Source organism: Hakea prostrata, chromosome 5 (assembly GCF_041222555.1).
Source record: "Hakea prostrata isolate BN-2017 chromosome 5, UWA_Hpros_2, whole genome shotgun sequence".
NCBI classification, from domain to species: domain Eukaryota; kingdom Viridiplantae; phylum Streptophyta; class Magnoliopsida; order Proteales; family Proteaceae; genus Hakea; species Hakea prostrata.
The window spans coordinates 50,599,076-50,624,644 of NC_142604.1; the positions used below are offsets into that span (position 1 = coordinate 50,599,076).

General features: G+C 38.0%; 1 protein-coding gene and 2 non-coding genes across 3 annotated transcripts in view; 2 read left to right on the forward strand and 1 right to left on the reverse strand.

The window, feature by feature from the left end:
- Window positions 1-1,158: 1,158 nt before the first annotated feature.
- On the forward strand, window positions 1,159-1,240 carry TRNAS-UGA (transfer RNA serine (anticodon UGA)). Its single transcript has one exon. It is a non-coding gene; the product is annotated as a tRNA-Ser (tRNA).
- Window positions 1,241-9,711: 8,471 nt separating this feature from the next.
- On the forward strand, window positions 9,712-9,793 carry TRNAS-UGA (transfer RNA serine (anticodon UGA)). The gene has a single exon. It is a non-coding gene; the product is annotated as a tRNA-Ser (tRNA).
- A 14,108-nt stretch (window positions 9,794-23,901) lies between these two features.
- Window positions 23,902-25,569, reverse strand: part of LOC149016392 (GroES-like zinc-binding alcohol dehydrogenase family protein) — a 47,576-nt gene continuing 45,908 nt past the window's right edge. Inside the window, exon 8 of the mRNA XM_089154533.1 lies at window positions 23,902-24,410. Coding sequence (XP_089010659.1) covers window positions 24,219-24,410 — 192 coding nt within the window. The 3' untranslated portion in view covers window positions 23,902-24,218. The remainder of the gene's footprint in view (window positions 24,411-25,569) is intronic.

Genomic DNA, 25,569 nt, shown 5'->3' on the forward strand with positions numbered 1-25,569 from the left:
ACTTGAAGTTGTCATACATTTGATTATAAAGATCATTGGAATGTGTTGTGGTCCTCCTCACTAGAAGACACACCAAATTTGACTAACAAATTTAGTGCATTTCTTTTCAGTCCTCTTTGTTGACAAAGAGAAAAACCATATGTTAAATGAGGCTAAAAGAGAGAGTTTTTTTCTCTCTCCTTATAAATGCAAAGATGTAAATATCAAAATGTTATTAATTGCATGAAGACAAATGCAATTAATGTGAGAGGTTTTATTTCTCTCTTAATCATTCACCTCTAGGTTTGCCTGAGGAAGAGGCAAGTGAGCAAGAAAACTCACGAGAAAACTCATTAAGTGTAGGGTTCTTGAGGTTTGAATGAGATGCCTTCTTATGTTGGAGTAGTGGGTTTGAAACTCTTCAAGAGTTGGGAGTGTGAGTTGAGAAAGAGTGTATAGGGGTATCCAGTTTTGGATATAAGGTTGAGTTTGGTTATAAAACCAAGCACTGTACAAGTGTTGTATTTCTACGTGTGTTGTATTTCTACTCTCGCATAGTAAAAGTCTCACTACGCCTGTGGATGTAAGCAAAGCCGAACCTCATATATTGTTGTATTTGTGTTTTTTTGTGATTATTTATTTTGTTATTTTCCACGTGGGTCCCGCACAAATACTATTGATCACGTGGGCCCACACAGGCACTACACAGGCACTATTCACGAATATTTTTTTTGTACATTTTCTTTGTCGATCTTTAACACAGGCGAGAAAATAGTGAACCGTCTTTCGGTATTTTTCCCAACAGAATGCTCACAAACCACAAATTAAAAGGTAGAAGGTGGTAACCAAATTCTTTTTGTTCGTAGAAGCAGGTAAACAAATCTACTAATAAAATCCAAGAAGTCGGAAATTTATGTCTTACAGTTTTCAACTTGAAACTCGTCCAGAGGAGCAGTGTAAATTCATCGAAGAAATGTTCAAGAAATACATTAATCTGGCAAGAGAAAAGGTGAACTAGGGAAGAGGTCAAACAGGAATGCAAGAAATAACAGCTATTTGGCTTCTCGCGTAAATTTCATGTAATTTATATAACTGGAACTACAATGTGTGTGCAGTTAAAAGTGGAACTGCAATGTGTTTGCAGATTTGGGGTTTTTATCCACTCTCGTAGCATCACCTGTCGATATGTCCGAGTGGTTAAGGAGATAGACTTGAAATCTATTGGGCTTTGCCCGCGCAGGTTCGAACCCTGCTGTCGACGCTTGCAATGGAGACCCTTTTTTTTTCTTCAAACAGAAGATTACCTTATACTGAACCCTTCAAAATCCAAACAAGCGTTGAAGGATAAAAGACATAGGTAGTTACTGAGGAGACATTCCTGCAGAGAGGGATAGAGCAATCCATGCATGCAATGTTCAGTAGAGGGAGAAAAGCAGAACTGAAGAGAGCCCAGGAGATATGTACACGTGAAAGAACAAAAGCGAGTCACAGAGTGAGAGATTGGCATTAGTCTCTTGGCTTTTGTTCTTAGAATGAAGCATGCAAAGCTGTCCTTCATCAAAAGTTCTAAAAGAATAAAATGAAGTCATCTTTGTCTTGGCAGTAAGAACGAGAACGAGGGTGAGAAGAGGATAATTGAGAACTTATCTGGGTCACCAACCTCAAGGACTGAGAGTCAAGAATTTCTCCATGGAATATGGTTTGATATCTGAAATCATTCCTGAATATGTTAGAATAAAATTTGAAACCCTAAAACTTGAGAGCTTAATTATGAATCCTACTAAAAAACTTAAAACCCTAAAACCACCATAACCTAGAAGAATAATCTGTCTTATCATATGCATGTCCTCTCCACCTATATGTTTAATATTTACATTCTTTATTAGTAGTTTTAAGACCCAACGCATACAAAAAAAATGTCATTTCCTTCGAAAATTTCCTACAGTCTAGATAAAGTAGTTGGGTATCCAAAACATGAACCTGTATCTGCCACCAAAACTTGTGAAGGAAAAAACGCCTAGCCCCAATGGGCACTGGCTATGAAATCTGCATGGACATTTGCTGCTTTATGTACAAACCGAAAATTTAAAGCAGAAAACATAGATCTAAACTTCAAAATCTCCTACACGAGACTGTGACTTGCCCAATCCAATGATTGAGGCTACCAATTGGCAATCTGAAGAAATTATAAGGCTGCTTACTCCAAGAGACCTAGCCATGAGGATTTCATCCCTAATTGTTTCGAGTTCAACTTAAGTTGCCAAAGACTCTTACATGATTTGGCTTGTGCTGCAAAAATTATCCTTGTAAATCCCACAAAATGCATTCATGGCGTTCCTTTCCAACGGCATTATCCCATGCTCCATCAGAGTATAAGTCAAACACAGCGTCATGGTCATTCAAAACCGCAACATTTGGCATGGTGGTTGGTACATCACCAGCTGAGGTTGTACAATAAAAACTAACACCTTCAACCCCAATTATGTTTAATGATTGAATGACCAAAATACCCTCATGCCTTCTGCCCCTGCCTTCCCCCGTCCCCATTGAAGATCACCTACCATCTTCGACATAAAGCTCCACATTGTTCTCTAGGAACTTAAACCGTATCTAAACATCTATACAGGCAAATATCTAAGCACGCAGGTAGAACTTATTATTGTGTGGTGAGTTTGGTGACCCACTCTAATAAAGTAGCATTCCAATATTCACAGGGTATAGAAACCATTTATCATGTTGAAGGATAGAAACCCAGATCTTAGTTTGGATATAATATTTTGAAACTCCCCTCCAAATCACCATTATTGCCACTTAAAGGCTCTACACCAGATAGGTAAGTAAAATGACTCTAAACACCAACCGAAGAAATGTCGACACTTCTAGGCCACAGCTATTTCCAACATTCGATCTCTGAAATCTGCATTCTCTAGCTAGGGGCTGAGTGCACAGTAAATTACATCAACCTGATTATTAATTATTAAAAATAAAAAAATAATAATAATAAATAAATAAATAAATAAAAAAAGAAGAAGAAGAAGAAAAGAAAAGAAAAGAAAAGAAAAAAAAAAAAAAAAAAAGAAGACGTAGAAGGGAAAATGTCAGACTATAAATGAAACCCTTGGTTATCTCCATAAGTCAACTTGAAGTTGTCATACATTTGATTATAAAGATCATTGGTGTGACACCTAGCCCAAATCTAGCCCGGAAACCCGATGTGTTTTGGGTGAAGTCGGGTTTTGTTTAATGTTGACTTTGAAGTTTGACCGTGATTTCAGTTTTACTATCTTTGAAAATCTTAGGAAGATGTCTTTGTGAGCCATCTCAGTAGAAGATATGGTGTTTGACCCAAAACCCATGGATATTGATGATGGTGTTTCCTTATGGAAACCTTATTTGATTTGGTGTTGAACTATTTATTTGTGAAGAAGAACTTGGTTGATGGACCTAAAGCTTAGTTGGACCTAGTTTGAAGACTTCCCTCCATACTAGGTAAGTAGTATGATGTGTTGAAAGAAGCCCATCCAAAAATATTGAAGTTAGGCCCATTAAATCCCTATTTTTGAATAAGTTGTCCAGGCAGTGGCATTTTGGTAAATATCTGTTTTGAAGGTTTTCAAAAGCTTTATTTCTTTTAATTTTGTGGTAAACTATTCCCATTATGTTTCTAAACCTCTTGATAGTGTGGGATGGACCTTTGAACTTCCTCTTTGGCAACCAATCAACCAACAGGGTCAGTTTGGTCAGTTTGGTGAAACCCTAGTAACTCTTGAACTCTTTGTGCTATCTAAAAGGGGGAACTCCATGTGTTTCACTCTCAATCTGTTTCTAAGCCTTGGGAGAACGTGGGAAGATCCCTAGAACCTCTCCTTCGAAGTCAAGGAAGATCCTCTAGTATCTGTTCAGATTTCTTCATCGGTTCCTCTTCTAAAAGGTTGGTATTCAATTCGTTTCTTCTTTAATTCATTCTTTCTTCTCTACTTCTGATATTCTGATTTTGAGAAGGGTATTACACTATTGTAATGACCTCTTCTTTAATTCTTTTAACCCTAGAGTGAATCCCCCAATTCACTCTATGATCTTGAAGCCATATGGCGATGATCCTTGAATTTGATTCCACCAAAGCTCTTAATGATATTTTCCCTAATTTCCTACCTATCTTTATTATTGTGGGGAAGGTCTCATATTATTACCATGACCTTCCCTTGTGTCCTCATGATTGAGGAGTTGATCCTTGTTTTTCCTTGGAACAATTGGCAACCCTTTTATTTTCTATTAATTCATTGGACCCTCCCCAAAACCTTTCTTGATTGTAAATTCTTTGCCCTAAGGGTGAATCTTTATTCTCCTTAGTCTTTTCGTGGGATACACGGATTCTTGTTAGTAATCCCTAATTGTATGATTTGAATTTATTTCCCTTCACTTTAATTGAGAACCTTATTTTTCTCTCATTAGTAGACCCTTTCTAATTCCATTCTTTATTTTGAAATACTAATGAGATGTTCCTTTATCTATCTTAGGTTGTTTTTGTGAGAATTAATTATGGGTAGCTCTTATGAGAGGTAACCAACTCTTATGAGAGGTAACCATATCAGAGACCCTATTGTTCTTTTATTTGTTGGAAACTTCCCAACACTTTTTCAGATTGTGCATTCTTTGTTTCTCTTTCCCATGGGTGAATCTTGATTCGTTGTTTCTCTTTCCCTTGGGTGATATTTGTGTTAACCTAAACTTGATCACTATATTTTCTTCATGATCCATGTTTAACCTAATTAAGATTTCTAATTATTCTTTCTTCGTTCTTGTTCTTGATTGAGATCAGGAAGAAGATGATGCATTCTTGCAACCATCTATTCCATGATCTCATCCTATTCTTTGAGATCTATGATCATCATCATGATCTTAACCCTAGCTAATAGATTCTTGAAACCTTAACCCTAACCCTTGAATGATCTTTCTGGAAACCTTTTGTAACCTTCCATGTGAGGGAAACCTCATGGGTAATGTTTCTGTTAACATAAACTACATTTCCTATGATTTCTTGTTATTTTCTTGATAACAATCATTCCCTCTCTTTCCGTGATCATAACCTTTTTATGAGCTATATGTTATGATGAAACCCTAACCCCTTTATTATTGACCTATTGAGATTTATTTTTCGGACTATGATCTCCCCCATGTCTTCTTTTGGGTTAGGTTGTACTTGGTCTTCAACCCCATGAGCAAAGCACCCTTGTATAGCAATATACATGGGGGCAGTGGCTAGTGGCGGTCGATTGAACCAAGCGACCGCCTGAAGCGACCGCCCGGTTCTGTTTTCGAGGTTTTGCCCTATTTTGCCCCCTATTCGTTATAAATAGCATCCCTCGCCCTATTAACGCATTATTATGTTCGGGATTGCTATTTTGGGCAATTAGGCGGCAGTGGAATCGTGCAGGATTCAGATCTGAAGTGTTGTTGATGATATGAAACCTTTTCTCTTCTATTCCTGGTGATTCTGATTAAGGTAATGAATCTCCATCTGCAATTCTCTTCTTTTTAACGTCTAATTGATATGAACCCATCTCCTTTTTGTTAGTGGTTACCCAATTGATTTGTTGTACTCCCTTTTCAATGTTCTTGATGAGATCCTTTCCAGAAACGAATCCCTGCATTTGTTAATGGATAGATCCAGTCAAGGGGAGAGTTTCTGGGTAATCCATTTATGATGTTTGTTAGTTTTCCCTTCACCTAGTGTCTCTTGGAGTGTTAGATTCGAGACTTTGGCCATGATCACTCGAAATCCGGATTGAAAACGGATGATCAGAAGCCTGAGTTTCGGATATGAAACTCTCTGTTTTTGGGGCGGTCACTAGTGGCGGTCGCTCAACCTAAGCGACCGGCTCAAGCGACCGGCCGGTTTCCAGTGTCTGTGTAAGTTTGATTTTGGATTTGTTTTGACTCTTGACTCTTATACATTCTTGTAACCCTATGCCTAGGTGTTCTCTGTTTCAAGTAAAAGTCTTATAATAGTTTTTGGATTGCAAGTTAGAGGACTTCTACTAAATTACAGGTAAGGACATGCATTCTTATTTATATGCAATTACATATACATGATGATTCTGTTGTTCTATTTACTATTCTTTGATCATGTAACTTATCGGAATTGTATAAAGCATGTGAATCTTATTGTACACTTGCTGTTTGTGGTATTCCTTGATGTACTTCATCTTTTATGATATTGCACAACTGTTCATGGTATGATAAAGAGTGTTGTAGTGTGATTGTGATGGAAGGGGTATTCCATTGGGATATCTTGGCTTGGGATATCAGAAGGGTGTGGAATGGGACACATGCCTCGCCGATGTCTCCAGCACTATCATGATTACTTGATGACATACTTAGGGAGTCTAGAATTGCATGGCTAGGTACCCCACATGCTATTACCCTTTCGGCGGGGGAATTGAAGCCGGGTGACCCGTGACAATGGTGACGTGACTATGTTTCATCCAACAGCGGTAACCAGTCCGTGCGGAGACTCAGTGGTCCACTGTTGGTCATGTAATGGTAGGGTTGCATATGTTAGGGTTGGGCTCATGGACGTCCAAGGAGCGGACCGGGTGTCGCGAGGAGTCATGAGAGCATCCGCCCCAATAATATGTGGATGACCATAGGGTTAAGGAGTGGAGTCCAACAGAGGTAGCCAGTCCATGAGGATTCACACTCCTAGGTTGCGAAGGATACTGAACCGAGTTGGTTGGTGCCATAGGGGAAGTATCTGGACTTCATATAGTATGTTACCATTATGACTTGCATTGGATTAGAAACCCCGACATGCGCCAGTACTCATTGCCAATGGTCGTGGTGAGAGAGTGTTGACTTAACCCCCAACCATGGTTTGAGAGCCAGGTGTGGACTTACCCCTTTGCCCAGGATCCCTACAGAGGTAACCAGTCCTTGCCGGATCAGAGTGATGAGACTTACCCAAAGGAGGGCTGGTGTATATCCTAAAGCATGTCAGCCATTAGAGACTTGCATAGTTAGATCTTAGTAGCATTCATATTTCTGCATATCATCCATATCATTTCATATGTGCATTCGTGGATTGTGTTGACATATATATGAGAATTGCTTGTTCCTTCATCGAGTTCGTTGGAACTCATTCCTTTCATTGTATGTATTATATAAACTGTACAGATGGTTGCACAACGTCGGAAGTTGGAGATGATTCGTATGAAAGAGCCTTCTCGTTTGAAGCTGACGTGGCACAGACAGTGGTACATGGACTTGCAGAGCATGAAGCCTCCTGAAGATGAAGATTATCTAGTTATTTATTTTGCTTCTGCTAAACTCGATATTACATTTGATTCTTGATTCTTTCCTTTGATTATTTCTTGGATATTTATCGGAGTATTTGGACTCCTGTAACCTGTTTATTAATTATTGCACTATTCTTGCTCTTGATTATCTGTATTTGTATTTATTATTATTGATAGACTAAAACCATGGATCCTGTGACGGTTCACATCCGCGGGTTGTCGGGCGGTTAACCGGGCCTGGCGGGCGGGGTGTGACAATTGGAATGTGTTGTGGTCCTCCTCACAAGAGGACACACTAACAAATTTAGTGCATTTCTTTCCAGTCCTCTTTGTTGACAAAGAGAAAAACCATGTGTTAAATGATGTTAAAAGAGAGTTTTCTTTTCTCCTTATCTCCTTATAAATGCAAATATGTAAATATCAAAATGTTATTAATTGCATGAAGACAAATGCAGTTAATATGAGAGGTTTTATTTCTCTCTTAATCGTTCACTTCTAAGTTTGCCTGAGGAAGAGGCAAGTGAGCAAGAAAACTCACGAGAAAACTCATTAAGTGTAGGGTTCTTGAGGTTTGAATAAGATGCCTTTTATGTTGGAGTAGTGGGTTTGAAACTCTTCAAGAGTTGAGAGTGTGACTTGAGAGAGAGTGTACAGGGGTATCCAGTTTTGGATATATGCTTGAGTTTGGTTATAAAACCAAGCACTGTACAAGTGTTATATTTCTACTCTCGCATAGTAAAAGTCAAACTACGCCCGTGGATGTAAGCAAAGTTGAACCTCATATATTGTTGTGTTTGTGTTTCTTTTGTGATTATTTATTTTATTATTTTTCAAGTGGGTCCCGCACAAGTACTATTGATCACGTGGGCCCACACAGGCACTATTCAGGAATTCTTTTTTTGTACATTTTCTTTGTCGATCTTTAACACAGGCGAGAAAAGAGTGAACCGTCTTTCGGTATTTTTCCCAACAGAATGCTCACAAACCACAAATTAAAAGGTAGAAGGTGGTAACCAAGTTCTTTTTGTTGGTAGAAGCAAGTAAACAAATCTACTAATAAAATCCAAGAGGTCGGAAATTTATGTCTTACAGTTTTCAACTTGGAACTCGTCCAGAGGAGCAGTGTAAATTCATCGAAGAAATGTTCAAGAAATCCATTAATCTGGCAAGAGAAAAGGTGAACTAGGGAAGAGGTCAAACAGGAAGGCAAGAAATAATAGCTATCTGCAGGCTTCTCGCATAAATTTCCTATGATTTATATAACTGGAACTACAATGTGTGTGCAGTTAAAAGTGGAACTGCAATGTGTTTGCAGATTTGTGGCATTCTAGAAACTGTAGAATATGAAACCTGTCTTCACATCCAGATGTAACAAAAGAGGAAATAAACAATCAGGAATTTGGTAGGGGGAAGGTGTTGGGTGATTTTTGGTTGGCGGAAGGAGGGCGATGGTGGCCAGCAAAGAAGGCAGTGTGATGGTTTTCGACAATGGTGGCGAAGTGTAGGGCTGCAACTGGGTCGGGCTAGGCCGGGCTTTTGCAATCCCAAGCACCGCCTATATGTTCTAATATGAGCTCATTCTCGCCTTAACCCTAGTTCAGGGCCTAAGCATTATTGTCCTTAGCCCTAAGCCCTACAAGGCCAAGCCAAGCCCATTCCTGCCCTAATTGGGCCGAGTCGGGATGGGTTGGCTCAAATTGGTCCTAACCCTAATTGGCTCTTAATGGGACTTTCCCTAACCATGATTGGCCTTGTTCCTGACCTTGACCTTGATTAGTCTTGTCTCTGGCCCTAGCCTTAATTGGTCTTCTTTATTTTGGCCAAACCCTTAATTGGTCTTACCCTTGGACCTAAAATATCAAATGTAAATACAAAATACCAAATTATAGCATATCATTAAAATAAAAAATAAAAAAAAAAAAAAAATACACTAATACTGATTATATAGTTAAAAAAAATAAAGCTTTTTGGTCAATTATAGGAAAGTCTTAGGAAATAGGAAGAATATTAGATTTTGATAGAGCAAATGGAAACGAAAATCGTGGAGGCAAGGTTAAGACTTAGGAGAAATTTTCTTTTTTTTTTTTTTTTTACGAAGATATAATATCATTAGTAACTAAAATGCTAAAAATATCCAATAATAAAAGGTAAAGAAAAATTAATAATAGGAACCAAAAGGTATTTCAAATAAAAAGAATGATAAGAAAACATTTACCACAAAAGAGGAATACATGCTTTGAAACCCTCTCCTTACCATTTTTTTTTTTTAATATTCTGAACCCCCCCCCCCCCCCCGCCTCTGTGAATGTTGAGTTGGTATTCACTCGGAATCAATCCGATTTTGTTTGATTTTCTTACTATTGTATTCCCTGTAATTTTCTGTGCGGCCCGTAAATTATGTAATGTTTACATAAAAATATGTCAACAACCATCACCTGTCGATATGTCCGAGTGGTTAAGGAGATAGACTTGAAATCTATTGGGCTTTGCCCGCGCAGGTTCGAACCCTGCTGTCGACGGTTATTTGTTAATTAGTAATTATTTTATTAATTTAAAAAAGGGATATTTACTATTGGCCCCCTGTATTTTGATTTTATTACTATTGTATTCCCTGTACTTTTCAAAATTACTAATCCAACCTTCAACTTTGTCTATAATTACTATTGCCCCCCTACCGTTAAGTTCCATTAGTTAACTGATAATGTGGCATCTTTATATTTTCTCAAAAACCCCAAAATACCCTTATACTTATCTCTTTATTTATTTACCTTTTTGTCAAGTTATAGTAGTACCCTTAATTAACTGTGGGAAAAAAAAACTATAATCCGTTTTATTCTTTAATAAAAAAAAACAAAAAATACAAAATAAAGAAAGAATGATTGAATAAAACTCAAATAGAAACTGAAGAGGAAGAGAAATCGAATTCAACTCAAATTGGAAACTGAATATCACCTAAAAAAAATTCAAAATAAATGAAGTTTAGTGAAGGTGGGAAACCAAATCGGATTTGAATTTTGTCCATTTCATTAATTCAAAATAAATGAAGTTTAGGGTAAAATTGACATTTAATATGGTTTTATAAATATGATAGAATCGTCTTTTAGTTTCTTAATTTTAATGAAGGGCAAATTAGACATTAAATATTCAAACTTAATGGCAACTTAACACCGTTATAAGGAAGGGGGCAACAGTAATTTCGTAAAGAAGAGGGTTTTATTAGTAATAAAATCAAACTACAGGGGGGCAACAGTAATTATCCCTTTAAAAAAATTACATCTATGAGACTATTTTTTTTTCCTTTCTCAAACAGAAGATTAAAATTAAAATCCAAATAAGCGTTGAAGGATAAAAGACATAGGTAGTTACTGAGCAGACATTCCTATACAGAGGGAAAAAGCAATTCATACATGCAATGCTCAGGAAAGGGAGAAAAGCAAAAATGATGAGAGCCCAGGAGATATGTACAGGTGAAGAACAAAAGCGATTCACAGAGCTTGAGAGATTGGCATTACTCTCTTGGCTTTTGTTCTTAGAATGAAACATGCAAAATGTCCTTCATCAAAAGTTCTAAAAGAATAAAATGAAGTCATCTTTGTCTTGGCAGAGAGAACGAGAACGAGGGTGAGAAGAGGATGATTGAGAACATATCCAGGTCACCAACCTCAAGGACTGAGAGTCAAGAATTTCTCCATGGAATATGTTGGATATCTGAAATCATTCCTGAATATGTTAGAATAAAATTTGAAACCCTAAAACTTGAGAGCTTAATTATGAATCCTACTAAAAAACTTAAAACCCTAAAACCACCATAACCTAGAAGAATAATCTGTCTTTATCATATGCATGTCCTCTTCACCTATATGGTTGAACCCAAGGAAAGATATTTTGGTTGAATTCGCTCACGAATTTGCGAATTTTGCTGAAAATTTCGGCTAAAATTAGCGAAAGTTGGCGAAAGTCTCGCCAGATTTCGAAGTGATAGCGTGATATAAAAGCAAAATGGCTGGGAAAACATAAAATGCATTAAATGCTGATTTGACAAAAAGAAGAATGAGCAACCACATCATCATCATCCCTCAATCCTCATTAAATGAATTACCATTACCAACTCCCCACACAACCACTTGTATGGTTACAAGAGCCCAACGTAAACGTCTTTTATTTTTTTAATCTAAAAAGCTGGCCGTTCCTCTTTCTTTCATTTCTTCAGTTCTTCTCTTTTCTTGCAGACGCAGCAGCATCAGCAGGGAGTTTCCGGCGAGATGAAATAACGCAACAGCAACACCACCACCACGGAGCCTCACAGCAGGGCATTTAGCAGGGCATTTCTATTCCAACGATGAGATCAGAGATGAAATAATAAACCTTTGGAGTCGTGCTTGGTGTTTGATATTCGCTACAATCTACAATCCCTAGCAAAAAAAATCCAGATTAATCGTTACTCTCTTCTTCGACATCTCTGCTACCACCAAACTGCGCGTTCGGCGAAAAAAAGGAGAGAAATCTGCGATATCCCGCCAATCTTGTTTCGAGGCCCTTTTCAGTTTGGTGATTACCGATATCACCGAATTTCGACGATATATTGTTCCATAATTGTACATATATGTTAATTCACCTAATATTTACATCCTTTATTAGGAAGAAAAAAATGTCAATTCAATTCCTTTGAAAATTTCCTACTGTCAAGATAAAGTAGTTGGATATCCAAAACAAGAACATGTATCTGCCACCAAAACTTGTGAAGGAAAAAACGCCTAGCCCCAATGGGCACCGGCTATGAAATCTGCATGGATATTTGCTGCCTTATGTACAAACCAAAAATTTTAAGCAGAAAACGTAGGTCTAAACTTCAGAATCTCCTGCTCGAGACTGTGACTAGCCATCTTCAACATAAAGCACCACACTATTCTCCAGGAACTTAAACCGTTTTTAAACATCTATACGGACAAAGATCTAAGCACGCAGGTAGAACTTATTATTGTGCGGCCAATGGAAGGATAGTGGAGTGGTTGAGAACCTCACCTCTCAGTGTAGAGATTGTGGGTTCAATCCTTACCGGCGGCATATGTAATATCCCATCTCCAATTCCCCTATATATAAAAAGCGCCTATGTTACCAAAAAAAAAACTTATTATTGTGCGGTGAGTTTGGTGACCCACTCTAATAAAGTAGCATCCAGTATTCACAAGGTAGACAAACCACTTATCATGTTGAAGGATAAAAACCCAAATCTCATTTTGGACATAATTTTTGAAACTCCCCTCCAAATTACCACCACTACCATTGCCACTTAAAGGCTCTACATCAAACAGGTAAGCAAATGACCCTAAACACCAACCAAAGAAATGTTGCACTTCTAGGCCATAGCTATTTCCAACATTCACTCCCTGAAATCTGTATTCTCTAGCTATGGGCTGAGTGCACAGTAAAGTACATCAACCTGATTATTAGGGAGAAGAAGAAGAAGAAGGAAAAATGTCCGACTACAAATGAAACCCTAGGTTATTTGCATAAGACAACTTGCAGTTGTCATACATTTGATTATAGAGATCATTGGAATGTGTTGTGGTTCTCATAAGAGGATACATCAAATTTGACTAACAAATTTGGTGTATTTTTTTTCAGCCCTCTTTGTTGACAAAGTGAAAAACCATGTGTTAAAGGAGGCTAAAGGAGAGAGTTTTGTTCTCTTTTTTTTTTTTTTTTTAGTCAAAGTTTTCTTCTCTCCTTATCTCTTTATAAATGCAAAAATGTTAATGTCAAGATGTTGTTAATTGCATGAAGACAAATGCAGTTAATGTGCGAGGTTTTGTTTCTCTCTTAATCGTTCACATCCTCATCTATAAATAGATTGAGGGGTTTGCCTGAGGAAGAGACAAGTGAGCAAGAGAAATCACAAGAAAACTCATTAAATGCAGGGTTCTAGAGGTTTGAGTGAAGTGCTTTCTGTGTTGCAGTAGTGGGTTTAAAACTCTTCAAGAGTTGAAAGTGTGAGTTGAGAGAGGGTGTACAGGGGTATTCAATTTTGGATACAATATTGGGTTTGATTATAAATCCAAACACTGAACAAGTGTTGTATTTCTACTTTCTCATAGTAAAAGTCTCATTATACCCGTGAATGTAGGCAAAGCCGAACCACTATATTGTTGTGTGTTTCTTTTGTGATTATTTATTTGGTTATTTTTCACGTGGGTCTCGCACAAGTACTATTTACATGGGCTCCACACATGGGGAAAGGTGTTGGATGATTTTCAATAGGCGGAACATGGGTAATGGTGGCCAGCAAGGAAGGCAATGTGATGGTTGTCGGCGGTGGTGGCGAAGTGTAGGAAGAAGATGAGTGAAAGAAGAATTCTTTCACCCACCTAAAGAATGGGTATGGAAGGATAATTCGGTCATTACGCTACCACCTAAGAGCATTACGACCATTAAAATTAAAATTTGAATGACTTAAAATAATCAAGTAACTATAGGTAACTTGTAATTTTGAAGTAGGTAACATATAATTTGTTGTACTAAAATGAAGTGCCTAGAGTTTCAACCCCACTAAAGTGAATAAATTGTTAAAAGCTCAAAATAGTATGATATTTAATTCCACCAATAATAGTGGGAGTCTGGATCACCTCCTAGTCAACGTTGATCAATGTGCTCCCAAAAAATTAAAAGTTAGAATCTCAGTGGGTCCCCCCATACCCCTACTGTGTGGTTTGTTTATAGATCCTCTACTCATATGGAGAGGAATTAATTCCAACTTGGAGAGGTCATGGGTTCGACCCTTGCGAACGACAAGCATCCCCCTGATGATGTAATTAAGGTGCGCGCAAGCTGGCCCAGATGAACCTTAGATACTTAAAAAAAAAAAAAAAAAAAAAAAGAATTAATTCCAACTCACATGAGTGGGTGCTTTAGAAGTTTTTTTTTTTTTTTTTTTTCCAACCCCAGTTTATAAACCGGTGGTTCGACCCACGTCGTACACCTGGCTGTGGTGGGTGAATCTCCCAGCGGGAATTTTTTGCATCCACAAAGATTAGATACCGGAACCTTGCTTAAGCGAACCAAGTTGCTAACCACTTGGACCAACCCCATTGGTAGTTTTTGATTTTTTTAATACATGATTCTATTTTTTAGAAAATTAACAAAAATGAATTATAACCTCATTCATCATCATTGTCAAGCATCTATATTTTTTTATGGGTTTGCATTAAATTTTTGTTAATTTCCTAAAAACCAGGATTATGTTTTTCAAATAAGACACTCGTCGAGCATCCACCAATTTAAATTGGAATTAATTACTCTCCATATGGATGAAGAACCCAAACTTGTTCACAAGGGGAGCATATTGTTCTCTCCCCTAATCACTAAGAGGTATATGAAACTCTTTGAAACCTCTAGCAAGATAATCAACAAATATATTATTAAATCAAAAACCCAAATACTCAAACTCTAAGTGGTATTGGAGACAGGAGCGGATCTAGGATTCAACATTGGGGGGCGGGGTGGAGTTCAGTTCAGCTTTCTGTCAAGGGAGAACAATGTGGTCCATTGACGCCTAGCCATCACATAGTAGTGGTGGGATCCACCAATAAATATTGATAAAATAAATCATAAGTGGGTCCATTTTTATTTTTTTTTCATTCTTTTAAAGTCAATTATTAAGAAAATTCTAAAATTTGACTACAATTTTTAAAAGTGATTTGAATTTTCACAATGATTTTTGCTATATATTATCTTTTATTTTTTTTTTCTTTTAAGGAGTAATTATAAAAAAAAATTACAAAATCATCGGTACAAATAAAAAACCACGTGATTTCAACATAAAAGGCTAATAGATACAAACTAATTGAATTATGATAGTCAGTTATTTAATTACGTTACTCTATTCATAATATAAAATCAAAGTAAAATCAATAAGAAAAAATGACTGCGAGCACAAAAGATTTAGGAATACATTACTAACATTTGGCTTTCTCTAATTTCCTAACCAGCATGTGACGGAAGGGGAGAGAAGAAATAAAAGAAATTTTAGGAATTCATGAATTAGTTTCTAATTGAGTTTTAACCAAGGTCTGATATGTCGTTTCGTGTCGCCGTGTCGGACCGTGGCATTTTGCAAATGTAAAACAAAGGAGAGAGAGAGGGAGACAACAGGTAATTAATGTGTGATTGGACAGGTATTTGACTTTTATCATTTTACCTTTATTTAATGCAATATAAAGACAAAAAAAGAAAGAAATGTGACTTTTTAAATCTTTAACTTTCATGGATTTTTAAAATATAATTTTTCATAAAATATTAAACATTTAAAACCCATCCCCACTGCCCACGGACAAGCAACCCAAGTAAATTATTTCAAAAAATCAGAACACCTCTGCACTTCATCTTCTTCACTTCTGCTTATCTCTAAATTGTGGAAGTCCCCGGAGGTCTGAAAAAAATGTTTGAATAACTCTAAAAAATAAGCAAAGTGAAGCGGAATCAAGTCGCCAGGAGGTCTGCACTTCATCTTCTTCACTAAGAGGGAAATATCGTGAAGTTTCGTCAACTTTCGCTGGTTTCGCCGGAGAATCGGCGATTTTCCGGCGATTTTTCGCCGATAAAACTATTTTTATCGTGTCGCCCCCCCCAACTGACACCTCGAAATATCGCCGACACACGGTACCATGGTTTTAACTATATTTTCTTTCAAAATAGATTTTTAATTGTAACCCCTAGATAATAATTGAGAATGACCCTTTTACCCGCAATTCATACTTTTAAAATTATTTTCAATATTAAGGAGGCTAACTAATGATATTTCACATGTAGAAAGAAAAATAAAAAGAAAAAAATAAGAAAATAAAGAAATTGGAGAGCACCATGCATGCAACCCCTGCGCCACGATAGAGCTCTGCCCTAATTGAATGTCAACGGGTAAGCTGCTACTAGCCCAATCCAGTGCTTGAGCTTTATCATTAAGAGCCAAAACTACAAGCTTATAATCTGAGAAGACTATCATCCAATATACAGTTGAAATGAACCAGCCATATTTAAGCATCTCTAACAGCTTCAAGTTCTAAGGTTGCCACCAGGATCCCAGAGCAAACAACTACACCGACCTATATGACTTAAATGATCCCAAGGGAAACACAGAAAAGGAAATGCATTCAAAGAAACAGTGATCCCAAGCTGCATCTATGTAGAGCTTACAATGGTTTTCCACCCGAACAGTGTTAGGGAGTAATATGTAAATATTACTTTTGTTTCCATGTCCCTTGTCTTTTCCTTGCATTTACTTCTATATATATGTAACCTCAATAGTAAACAAAATTCAAGGAATTGATTTCAATCTGTTATGATTTCATTAACATGGTATCATGCGCTGGCTGATCCTATGGATATTCTCTTTCCATTTTTCTTGGTTTTTGCGTGTTAGCTTTTTGGAAACTGCTTCTTGAAAAAAAAAAAAATTCCCAAATTCTTGAACTTCCGCTGTTTTCGTTCTTTGCTTTCATGGCGTCGGATACATCTTCAGCCTCTGCAATCTCCTTCTCTGAAACGGTTTCTTCGCTTTCTTTCTCAAATGTGCATCATTATCTCAGTGTGAAGCTTACTCCTTCCAACTATTTGATTTGGCGTTCGCAGTTTCAGCCTCTGTTGCGTGCCTCTGGTTTGCTAGGGTTTGTTGATGGCACACAATCTTGTCCTCCGCCCTTTCTTGACTCTTCTTCTACATCTCCTGACTCAAATCCAGCGTCAAATCCAGCGTTCTTTGCTTGGCAGCGTCAAGATCAAGTGCTGTTATCTTGGATTTTGTCCTCTCTTACTGACTCTGTTCATGCTCAGGTCGTCGGAATGTCGACATCTTTTGCTGTTTGGTCTGCTTTGGCTGCAGCGTTTGCATCTCCTTCTCAGGCTCGTGTGATGCAACTGCGAATGCAACTACTGACTGTCAAGAAAGGCGCCGATTCAATTGCTGATTATTTGCTTCGTGTGAAGCGTCTCGCTGATGCTCTGGCTCTTGTATCTCAGCCCGTTTCTGAGTCTGATCTTGTTCTCTATATTCTTGGTGGTCTCGGTACTGAGTACCAGGTTTTTGTCACGTCTGTAACTACACGGGAGACTTCTCTCAAACTTGCTGATCTACATGGTTTGCTGCTTTGTGAAGAGATTCGTTTGCAATCTGCTCTTCAAGATATCACTAATGTTTCGGCTCAACTTGCTATGACTTCTCTTGGATCTCCATCGTCTTCTGTGCCTTCGGTTCGATCCTTGAATGTTCACTCCTCTCGCTCTGGTCATGGTGGCAGATATAATTCTTTCCGATCTGGTGGTCGTGGTGGCAGGTTTTATGGCCGTGGTGGTGGTGCTCGTGGTTCAGATCGATCCTATTATTGTCATATTTGTGATCGTCCTGGTCATCTTGCTCGGTTTTGTTATCACAGAACATCTGCTGGCTATAATTTGCAACCTAGTTCTGGTGCTTCTGTTCCAAATGCTGGTACTCAAGCTCATGTTGTTATGCCTCAAGCGAATTTTGCTGGTGCTTCATCTTCTAGTGGTCTCACATCCTGGATTCCAGACTCTGGGGCTTCCCATCACATTTCCCCTGAACTTGGAGTCATCAGTTCTTCTTCTTCCTATCATGGTCCTGACTCTGTTCGCATTGGTGATGGCTCTGGTATGCCTATTCAACATTCAGGTAATTCCACTCTTCAAATTGGTAATTCCAATTTTCTTCTGCGTAATATTCTTCATGTTCCTTCTTCTTCTCATCAATTGCTTTCTGTTCATCAATTTGCTACTGATAACAAAGTATTTTTTGAATTTCATCCAACCTGTTTTCATATCAAGGAGCAATCCTCGGGTCGCCTCCTCCTCACAGGTCCTTTTGAGAATGGAGTTTACATTTTGCCTACTGTTTTTCAGTCTCCTACTGCACTTACTGCTGTTCGGGTATCTCCTGACATATGGCATTTACGTTTTGGACATGCTAGTTTTAAGACAGTTCGTAGGTTGATTTCTTCTTTTAATCTTCCTACTGTAAACCCTATTAATGGAACTGTTCCTGGTACTGTTTGTTCTTCTTGTCAATTAGGCAAGTCACATAAACTTTCTTTTAATACTTGTAATAATCATTCCACTGCCCCACTTCAATTAGTCTTTTCTGATCTATGGGGTCCTGCTCATGTAGTTTCTCATACTGGTTTTCGGTATTACATTGCTTTTGTTGATGACTATACTCGCTTCACATGGATGTATACTATTACACACAAGTCTGATGCTCTTCATGTTTTTAAAATTTTCAAACAGTTTGTTGAAAATCAGTTCTCTACTACCATTAAATCTTTTCAATCTGATTGGGGTGGAGAATTTCAGGGTTTTAAATCATACCTTCAGTCATGTGGGATATCCCATCGTGTTACTTGTCCTTATACTTCTGAACAAAATGGTCGAGTTGAACGCAAACATCGGCAAATAGCTGAAATGGGTTTAGCAATGTTAGCTCATTCTGGACTGCCCATGTCCTTTTGGTGTGATGCTTTTGGGGCTGCTGTTTTTCTTTTAAACAGACTACCTACTGCTGCACTTGCTTTTGATATTCCTTATCATAAACTTTTTGCCAAGTATCCTGATTATTTGTTCCTTCGTGTCTTTGGTTGTTGTTGTTTTCCTAACATGCGACCATTCAATCGTCATAAACTTGATTTTCGTTCTGTTCCTTGTGTTTTTATTGGGTATAGTGTTTCTCATCATGGGTACAAATGTTATAATCCTACCACTGGTAAGACCATTATTTCCCGTCATGTTGTTTTTGATGAACACTTATTTCCTTTTCGTTCTTCTTCTTCTCATTCTGTTTCTTCCTCTTCTTCTATGTTTATTCCTTCCTCCTTGTCTTCTTCTCTCTCTCCTGTTTCTTGCCCTTTGAGTTTTGGAATCCTTGGCTCTAAACCTTTATTAGAGAGATCTACTAATGGTTCTAGTATAGCTGGTATTTCAGCTTCATTTGATACAACAACTATAGCACCTGCTGGTTCAGCTCTTGTACCTATAGCACCTGCTGTTTCAGCTCTTGATTCTCATGCATCTGCTGGTCAAGCTCTCTCTCCTGCTCCGGCTTCTGCAGGTTCCTTAGTTACTACTGAACGTTTGGTGCCACATGCTGTTTCTGCACCCTGTTTGCCTGATAATAGGCTCGCTCCTATTTTGGTTGATAACACTTCTGATTTCTTGACTGCTAATGGGTCTCCAACAGTTTTAATGGATGATGGGCCTAATACAACAGCTTTAATGGATGATGGGCCTAATACAACAGCTTTAATGGATAATGGGCATAATTCAATCACTATAACGGATAATGGGCCTCCTTCACAAGTTTTAATGAAAAATGGGCTTCTCACCACTGATTTGCTTACTAACGGGCTCTCATCAGAGTTACAGCCCCCATCATCATCAAATTTACTTGTATCAACTAATGGGCCTACTTCAGTTTGTTTAATTGATAATGGGCCTTCTACATCTGTTTTGGATACTTCTAATGAGTTGTCTGTGGATAAACATAATTCATCTGTTCTTGGTCCATCTCGTGTTCATTCCATGACAACACGGTCACAAGATGGGACTCGGATCCCAAAGGTTCCTAAGAGTCTTCTTGCTACTAGGTATCCCTTACCAATTGCTTTACTCTCTACTGGCCCTCTAGAGAGTGAACCTACATGTTTTTCCCAGGCCTTCAAACATCATGAGTGGCGTCAAGCTATGGATGCCGAGTTTAATGCTTTATTGACTAATCAAACATGGGTTCTTAAATCTCCTCCACCTGATCGTCATATTATTGGTTGTAAATGGCTTTATCGTATTAAGCGTCGTTCCGATGGCACTATTGAACGTTATAAGGCTCGTCTTGTTGCAAAAGGCTATACTCAAGAATATGGTCTTGATTATGATGAGACTTTTAGTCCGGTTGTCAAGCCTACAACTATTCGCATTTTGCTTTCCCTTGCGGTTTCTCGGAAATGGTTAATTCGCCAACTTGATGTCAATAATGCGTTTTTGCATGGCCATCTTTCAGAGGATGTTTATATGCATCAACCTCCTGGCTACATAGATTCTCAGCGCCCTGATTTTGTGTGCAAGCTTCAACGTTCTTTATATGGATTGAAACAGGCACCTCGTGCTTGGTTTCAACGCCTTAGTACATGCCTTATTCATCTCGGTTTTATGGGCTCTAAGACAGATTCGTCATTATTTTATTGCCATCGCTCAAGTGGACCGTTGTTTCTTCTTGTCTATGTTGATGACATCCTCATCATTGGTCCTTCATCTTTGGATATCAACACACTTATGTCTACTTTATCCTCGGAATTTGCTCTCAAAGACTTAGGACCTGCTCGGTTTTTCCTTGGTATTGAGCTTATTCCAATGGGTGCTGGTCTTCTTCTTTCCCAACAACGTTACATTAGTGATTTATTGGCTCGGGCTGATCTGTCTACCGCCAAACCCATTGCAACTCCTATGGCCCCCTCTACTCATTTGTCTTTTGATGGGCCACATTTTTCTGATCCAGCTCTTTATAGAAGTCTTGTTGGGACACTTCAGTATGTGACACTTACTAGGCCCGATCTCTCTTATTCTGTAAATAAGTTGTGTCAATTCATGGCTCAACCCACTGAGGCCCATTGGACTGCTTTAAAGCGCTTATTGCGTTATTTAAAGGGTACAATTCTTTTTGGTCTACATCTTACACCGTCCACAACTTTTGTTCTTGAGGCATACTCGGATGCCGATTGGGCTGGGTGTCCCATGGATCGGAAATCACAGGGTGGTTATCTTGTCTATCTTGGGGGTAATCTTGTTTCATGGCAATCTCGAAAACAATCTACTGTTGCACGCTCCAGTACGGAAAGTGAATATCGAGCCCTTGCTCTTGCCACTCCGGAGTTAACTTGGATCCAATCTCTTCTTACTGAGTTGGATCTTTCACCTTCAGGCCCTCCTGGTCTATGGTGTGATAATATCGGCGCTACTTACTTATCGGCCAATCCGGTTTTTCATGCTCGCACGAAACATATTGAGGTTGATTTTCACTTTGTTCGTGATAAGGTTACTAAAGGTGATTTGGTGGTTCGGTATGTTTCCACTGCTGAGCAACTTGCTGATATTCTCACCAAGGGACTTTCTACTCCTCGTTTTCGTTATCTTCGCTCCAAACTCAAGGTTCATGAAGGACCCTTGACTTTGCGGGAGGGTGTTAGGGAGTAATATGTAAATATTACTTTTGTTTCCATGTCCCTTGTCTTTTCCTTGCATTTACTTCTATATATATGTAACCTCAATAGTAAACAAAATTCAAGGAATTGATTTCAATCTGTTATGATTTCATTAACAAACAGGACTTGCTGTTGCTGGAGTTTCAATCTACTCAATGGGGGCCTAACTGAAATGATATGGCAATGATAGAATCTCACCTAAAAGCTTATGAAAAGCTGTCATTGTGACATGCAAATTAAAGGATCTTGTTTGGGTTCAACGCCATTAATGCGTTGAACTGTTAAGCGATACAATGCATTGCCTATGCCCCTTGACAAAAGACTTGAGGCTCTATGACAATGCCAATTAGAAGAGATCTATCCACACAATACATAACCTTTCAGGCTCTCTATAATAATGATTCACTTTCTAGTTTTTTTTTTTTTTTTGCCAATGATTCACTTTCTAGTTTTTTTTAAGTGTACATCTTGTAACCATGGAATTCGGTGATTTCGCCCCCTGGTGAACTGAAACCGGGGGCGAAACGAGATCGACAAGATATCGCCGAGAAATCGGCGATATCTTGCCATTTTCTGCTACTTTTCGCCGTGCCAAAATAAACAATGATTTTTGCTGCCGGCGGCGGTCTCAGACGGCATCACCATGCTCGCAGGCTCGTAGCAACCATTTGTGAGAGAGAGAGAGAGAGAGAGAGAGAGAGAGAGAGAGAGAGAGAGAAAGAGACTTATTGTTCTTGAGAATAAATATTTAGCAATTGCAGACGAGAGGTTAGGGACGAAGGACGAAGGGTGGGAGAGAGAGAGGGTTAGAAAGGCAAAGATTTTGATTTGAATATTATTTATTATTGCTTATTTGCTTTTACAATGACGATTGATGTTGTGTTTTGTACTTTTGTAGAATAGTTTATATTACCTCTATTACGTTTTTAAATTTTATATATACCTTACATAGATACTCGCACTGATGCATTGATATTTTGCTTTTACATTAAAGTGGAAACTGGAAACTGCAGACATGTCTTTTCAAATTACAGACATTTCAAATGTTTTTGAATAAAGCTTTTTAAGGGTAGCGAAATCTTGTCAAAAAATCAGCGAGATTTCGCCATATCGCCAACACCCAACGAATTGGGTGAAATTAACGAAACTTCGTTCTTTGCTTGTAACTTTACATGTTTCAATAAAAGATAGTCTAAATTAGTATTTCTTCAATAAAAATTTTTTGGCGGTCAAGCTTCAATGAAACTCAAAAAGTGTATTAAATAACTACTTTTGTGTCCAGAAAGGAGTCAAAGCACTAGAAATGTTTTCTTAAATATTACCTTTAGGGCCTGTTTGGTTACATGAATCTGGAGATTTCAAATATCTAGAGATTTCAAATTTATATATTTCAAATCTATGGAGTCATAATTTATAAAATTTAATGTTTGGTTGTAAAATGAAATCTGTGGATTTTCCTAAAAAAACTATTTGATCCACGTGATTTTTGTGAATGTGCAAATGTATAGCTTTTTTGAAATCTCTGGATTTCACCATTTACCCATAAATCTACAGATTCACGTTTTTAGTGTGAAAATGTGAATATCTAGACTTCATACTCTTAGGGCCTGTTTGGTTACATGAGTCTGGGGATGAGTCATAATTTATAAAATTAAGTGTTTGTTGTGGAATGGAATCTGTTGATTCATCCTAAAAAACTATTTGATCGACGTGATTTTTTTGAATGTGCAAATGAATAGCTTTTTTGAAATCTCTGGATTTCACCATTTACTCATAAATCTACAGATTTACGTTTTTAGTGTAAAAAGGTGAATCTATAGAATTCATGAATCTAGAGATTTTTACAACCAAACGGATATAATTCTCAGATTCATGAATCCAGAGATTTGAAATCTCTGGATTCATGTAACCAAACAAGCCCTTAAGAATCTGAATCGTGTATCTCCTTATTTGGATACAATGTCTAACATCGGAGTTGAGAGATGATAGAGCAGATGGAGATGAGTGGAATAGTGTTTTTTTCTTCTATATTCTAGTGTATGCTTCTGGTTTTATTATTTTTTTTTATCTCGGATCACCTCTCCGTCGGGGAGCGGTATGTGCTCTCCCAAGACTTCTTTCACCAAAAATTTGAGTGAAATTCATGTGAGAACATCAAGTGTTCCATTTTTAAATATTTTTATTATTATTCAAATATAGGCCTTATCCGAATTTGTGGTTAAAAAACGTGAGAAGAGCAAATCCGGACTCTCTTTGGCGAGGTACCAGTCTCCAAAGGGTACATTACAAATATTTTGGGAAAAATTTGCTCCTGAAACCATAAAATTCTATATTAATGTGAGAAAAAGAAAATAATAGCATACTTCCATTTCTCTCTTTCTCAGCTTCTAGGCTCTTGGGGATGAACGAAAAAAAAAGAAGTCCATCTGTTGATTACAGAGAATCCGCTCTCAGACCTTAGGGATTGGTAATATCAGATGGTGATGTGATGCACCGTCATTGGCTCTGTATAATGACTAACAATGATCTGTTTTTGCCAGAAAGACGATCTTAAAACCCAGCAACCATACCAAGAAAAAAAGAAAGAGAGGGAAAAATGTCAATTCTTTATTCTTCCAGTTCCGTTACAGATCTTGGACTGCAGCCTCAGGACCCCAAAGAAAAGTAGAGTCAGAACACATTGAGAGATTACAATTTACATTATCTCAACAACAGCTCGGCCTAATATACTTCCCTTGTCAAGATCTTGATATGCTTTGGCTGCCTCCTCGAATGTGCATTTTCTAGTAACAGCAGCATTGAGATTGAAGATACCTGTCTCTGCAAGTTTAACCACCTTCGGTAGGTCTTGCCTTGCTCTGCCTCCATAAGAGCCAATAATCTTTACCTGATTCATGACATTAACAGAGCTATGATATTATTCTCTCATTTCATAACATAAATGAGTAAGATGGGAGAAAGAGCATAAACACTAAGCAATATGCATGGTTATATGGAAATATCATTGCTAAATCTTAAATGCAATAAGTAAAATCTTGTCTAAGTGTATCCACAAAGATACAAGGCCATAACTTCTGTTAGAGTAAAATAGAAATCTTATCAGCTAATATGGGTATCTGTTGGAAAGGATTATCAAAATTCAAAGAGCTTAAAAATCACATCCTTGTATATGCTTCAACAATCACTGGCAGGGTGAAGAAAATATGAAACCAAGCCTCAATATAAGATTAAAAATAAACTTGAGAGTTAGCTGTTTAAATTAACTAGGATTAAAACTGCAAACAACATTTAGTTTCATTAGGTCCAAATCAATACTTTTTTTTTTTTGGTAAAGAGAGCTTTCATTCCAAACAGCAAGAAGGGATGGACCTCCAACAGGCTGGAGGCCCATAGTAGAATATGACCACTCAGTCTTCCTTGCCAAAGTGAGGGCCTTCTGGGCTAGGGAATGGGCAATCCCATTATCCTCCCTAGAAAAAAACAAGAAAGAGCAAGACTCAAATTTCTTGTACAATACCAAAATATCATCCACAATGGGGGCAACTTCTAACGGAGGCACAAGGGCAGGTTGACCACATAGAAGATGAATTAAATCCTCGCAATCTGAGTAAACAGCAACACTGGGTACATGATTTTGAAGGGCACACCAAAGAGCAGCTCTCACCGCCAAAGCCTCACCTGTAAGAACATGATCAAACACAGTGGGTTCTGAGAAGGCCTTCAAGATAGATCCATGCTCATCAAAAATCACGTAACCCACACCACCATTGATGTTTCCCGGTGCCTGGGAGGCATCACAATGGATCACAAGGCCATCCTTAACCTCCAACTCTGGAGGAAACATGCGCTGCCAACACTCCTTGTCAACTCCTCCATGATTCACTCGTCCCCTTGTAGCTTCTAAAAGCTCAGCTGCTGCAGCTTGAGCCCTTCCAATAACATCCTCTGGTTGCCACTCTTTTTTGTTAAAAATGAGCTCATTCCTTGCAACCCATAGGTACCAACAAATGAAGCTACAATGTACCAAAGCTTCCCTTTTTTCTTGT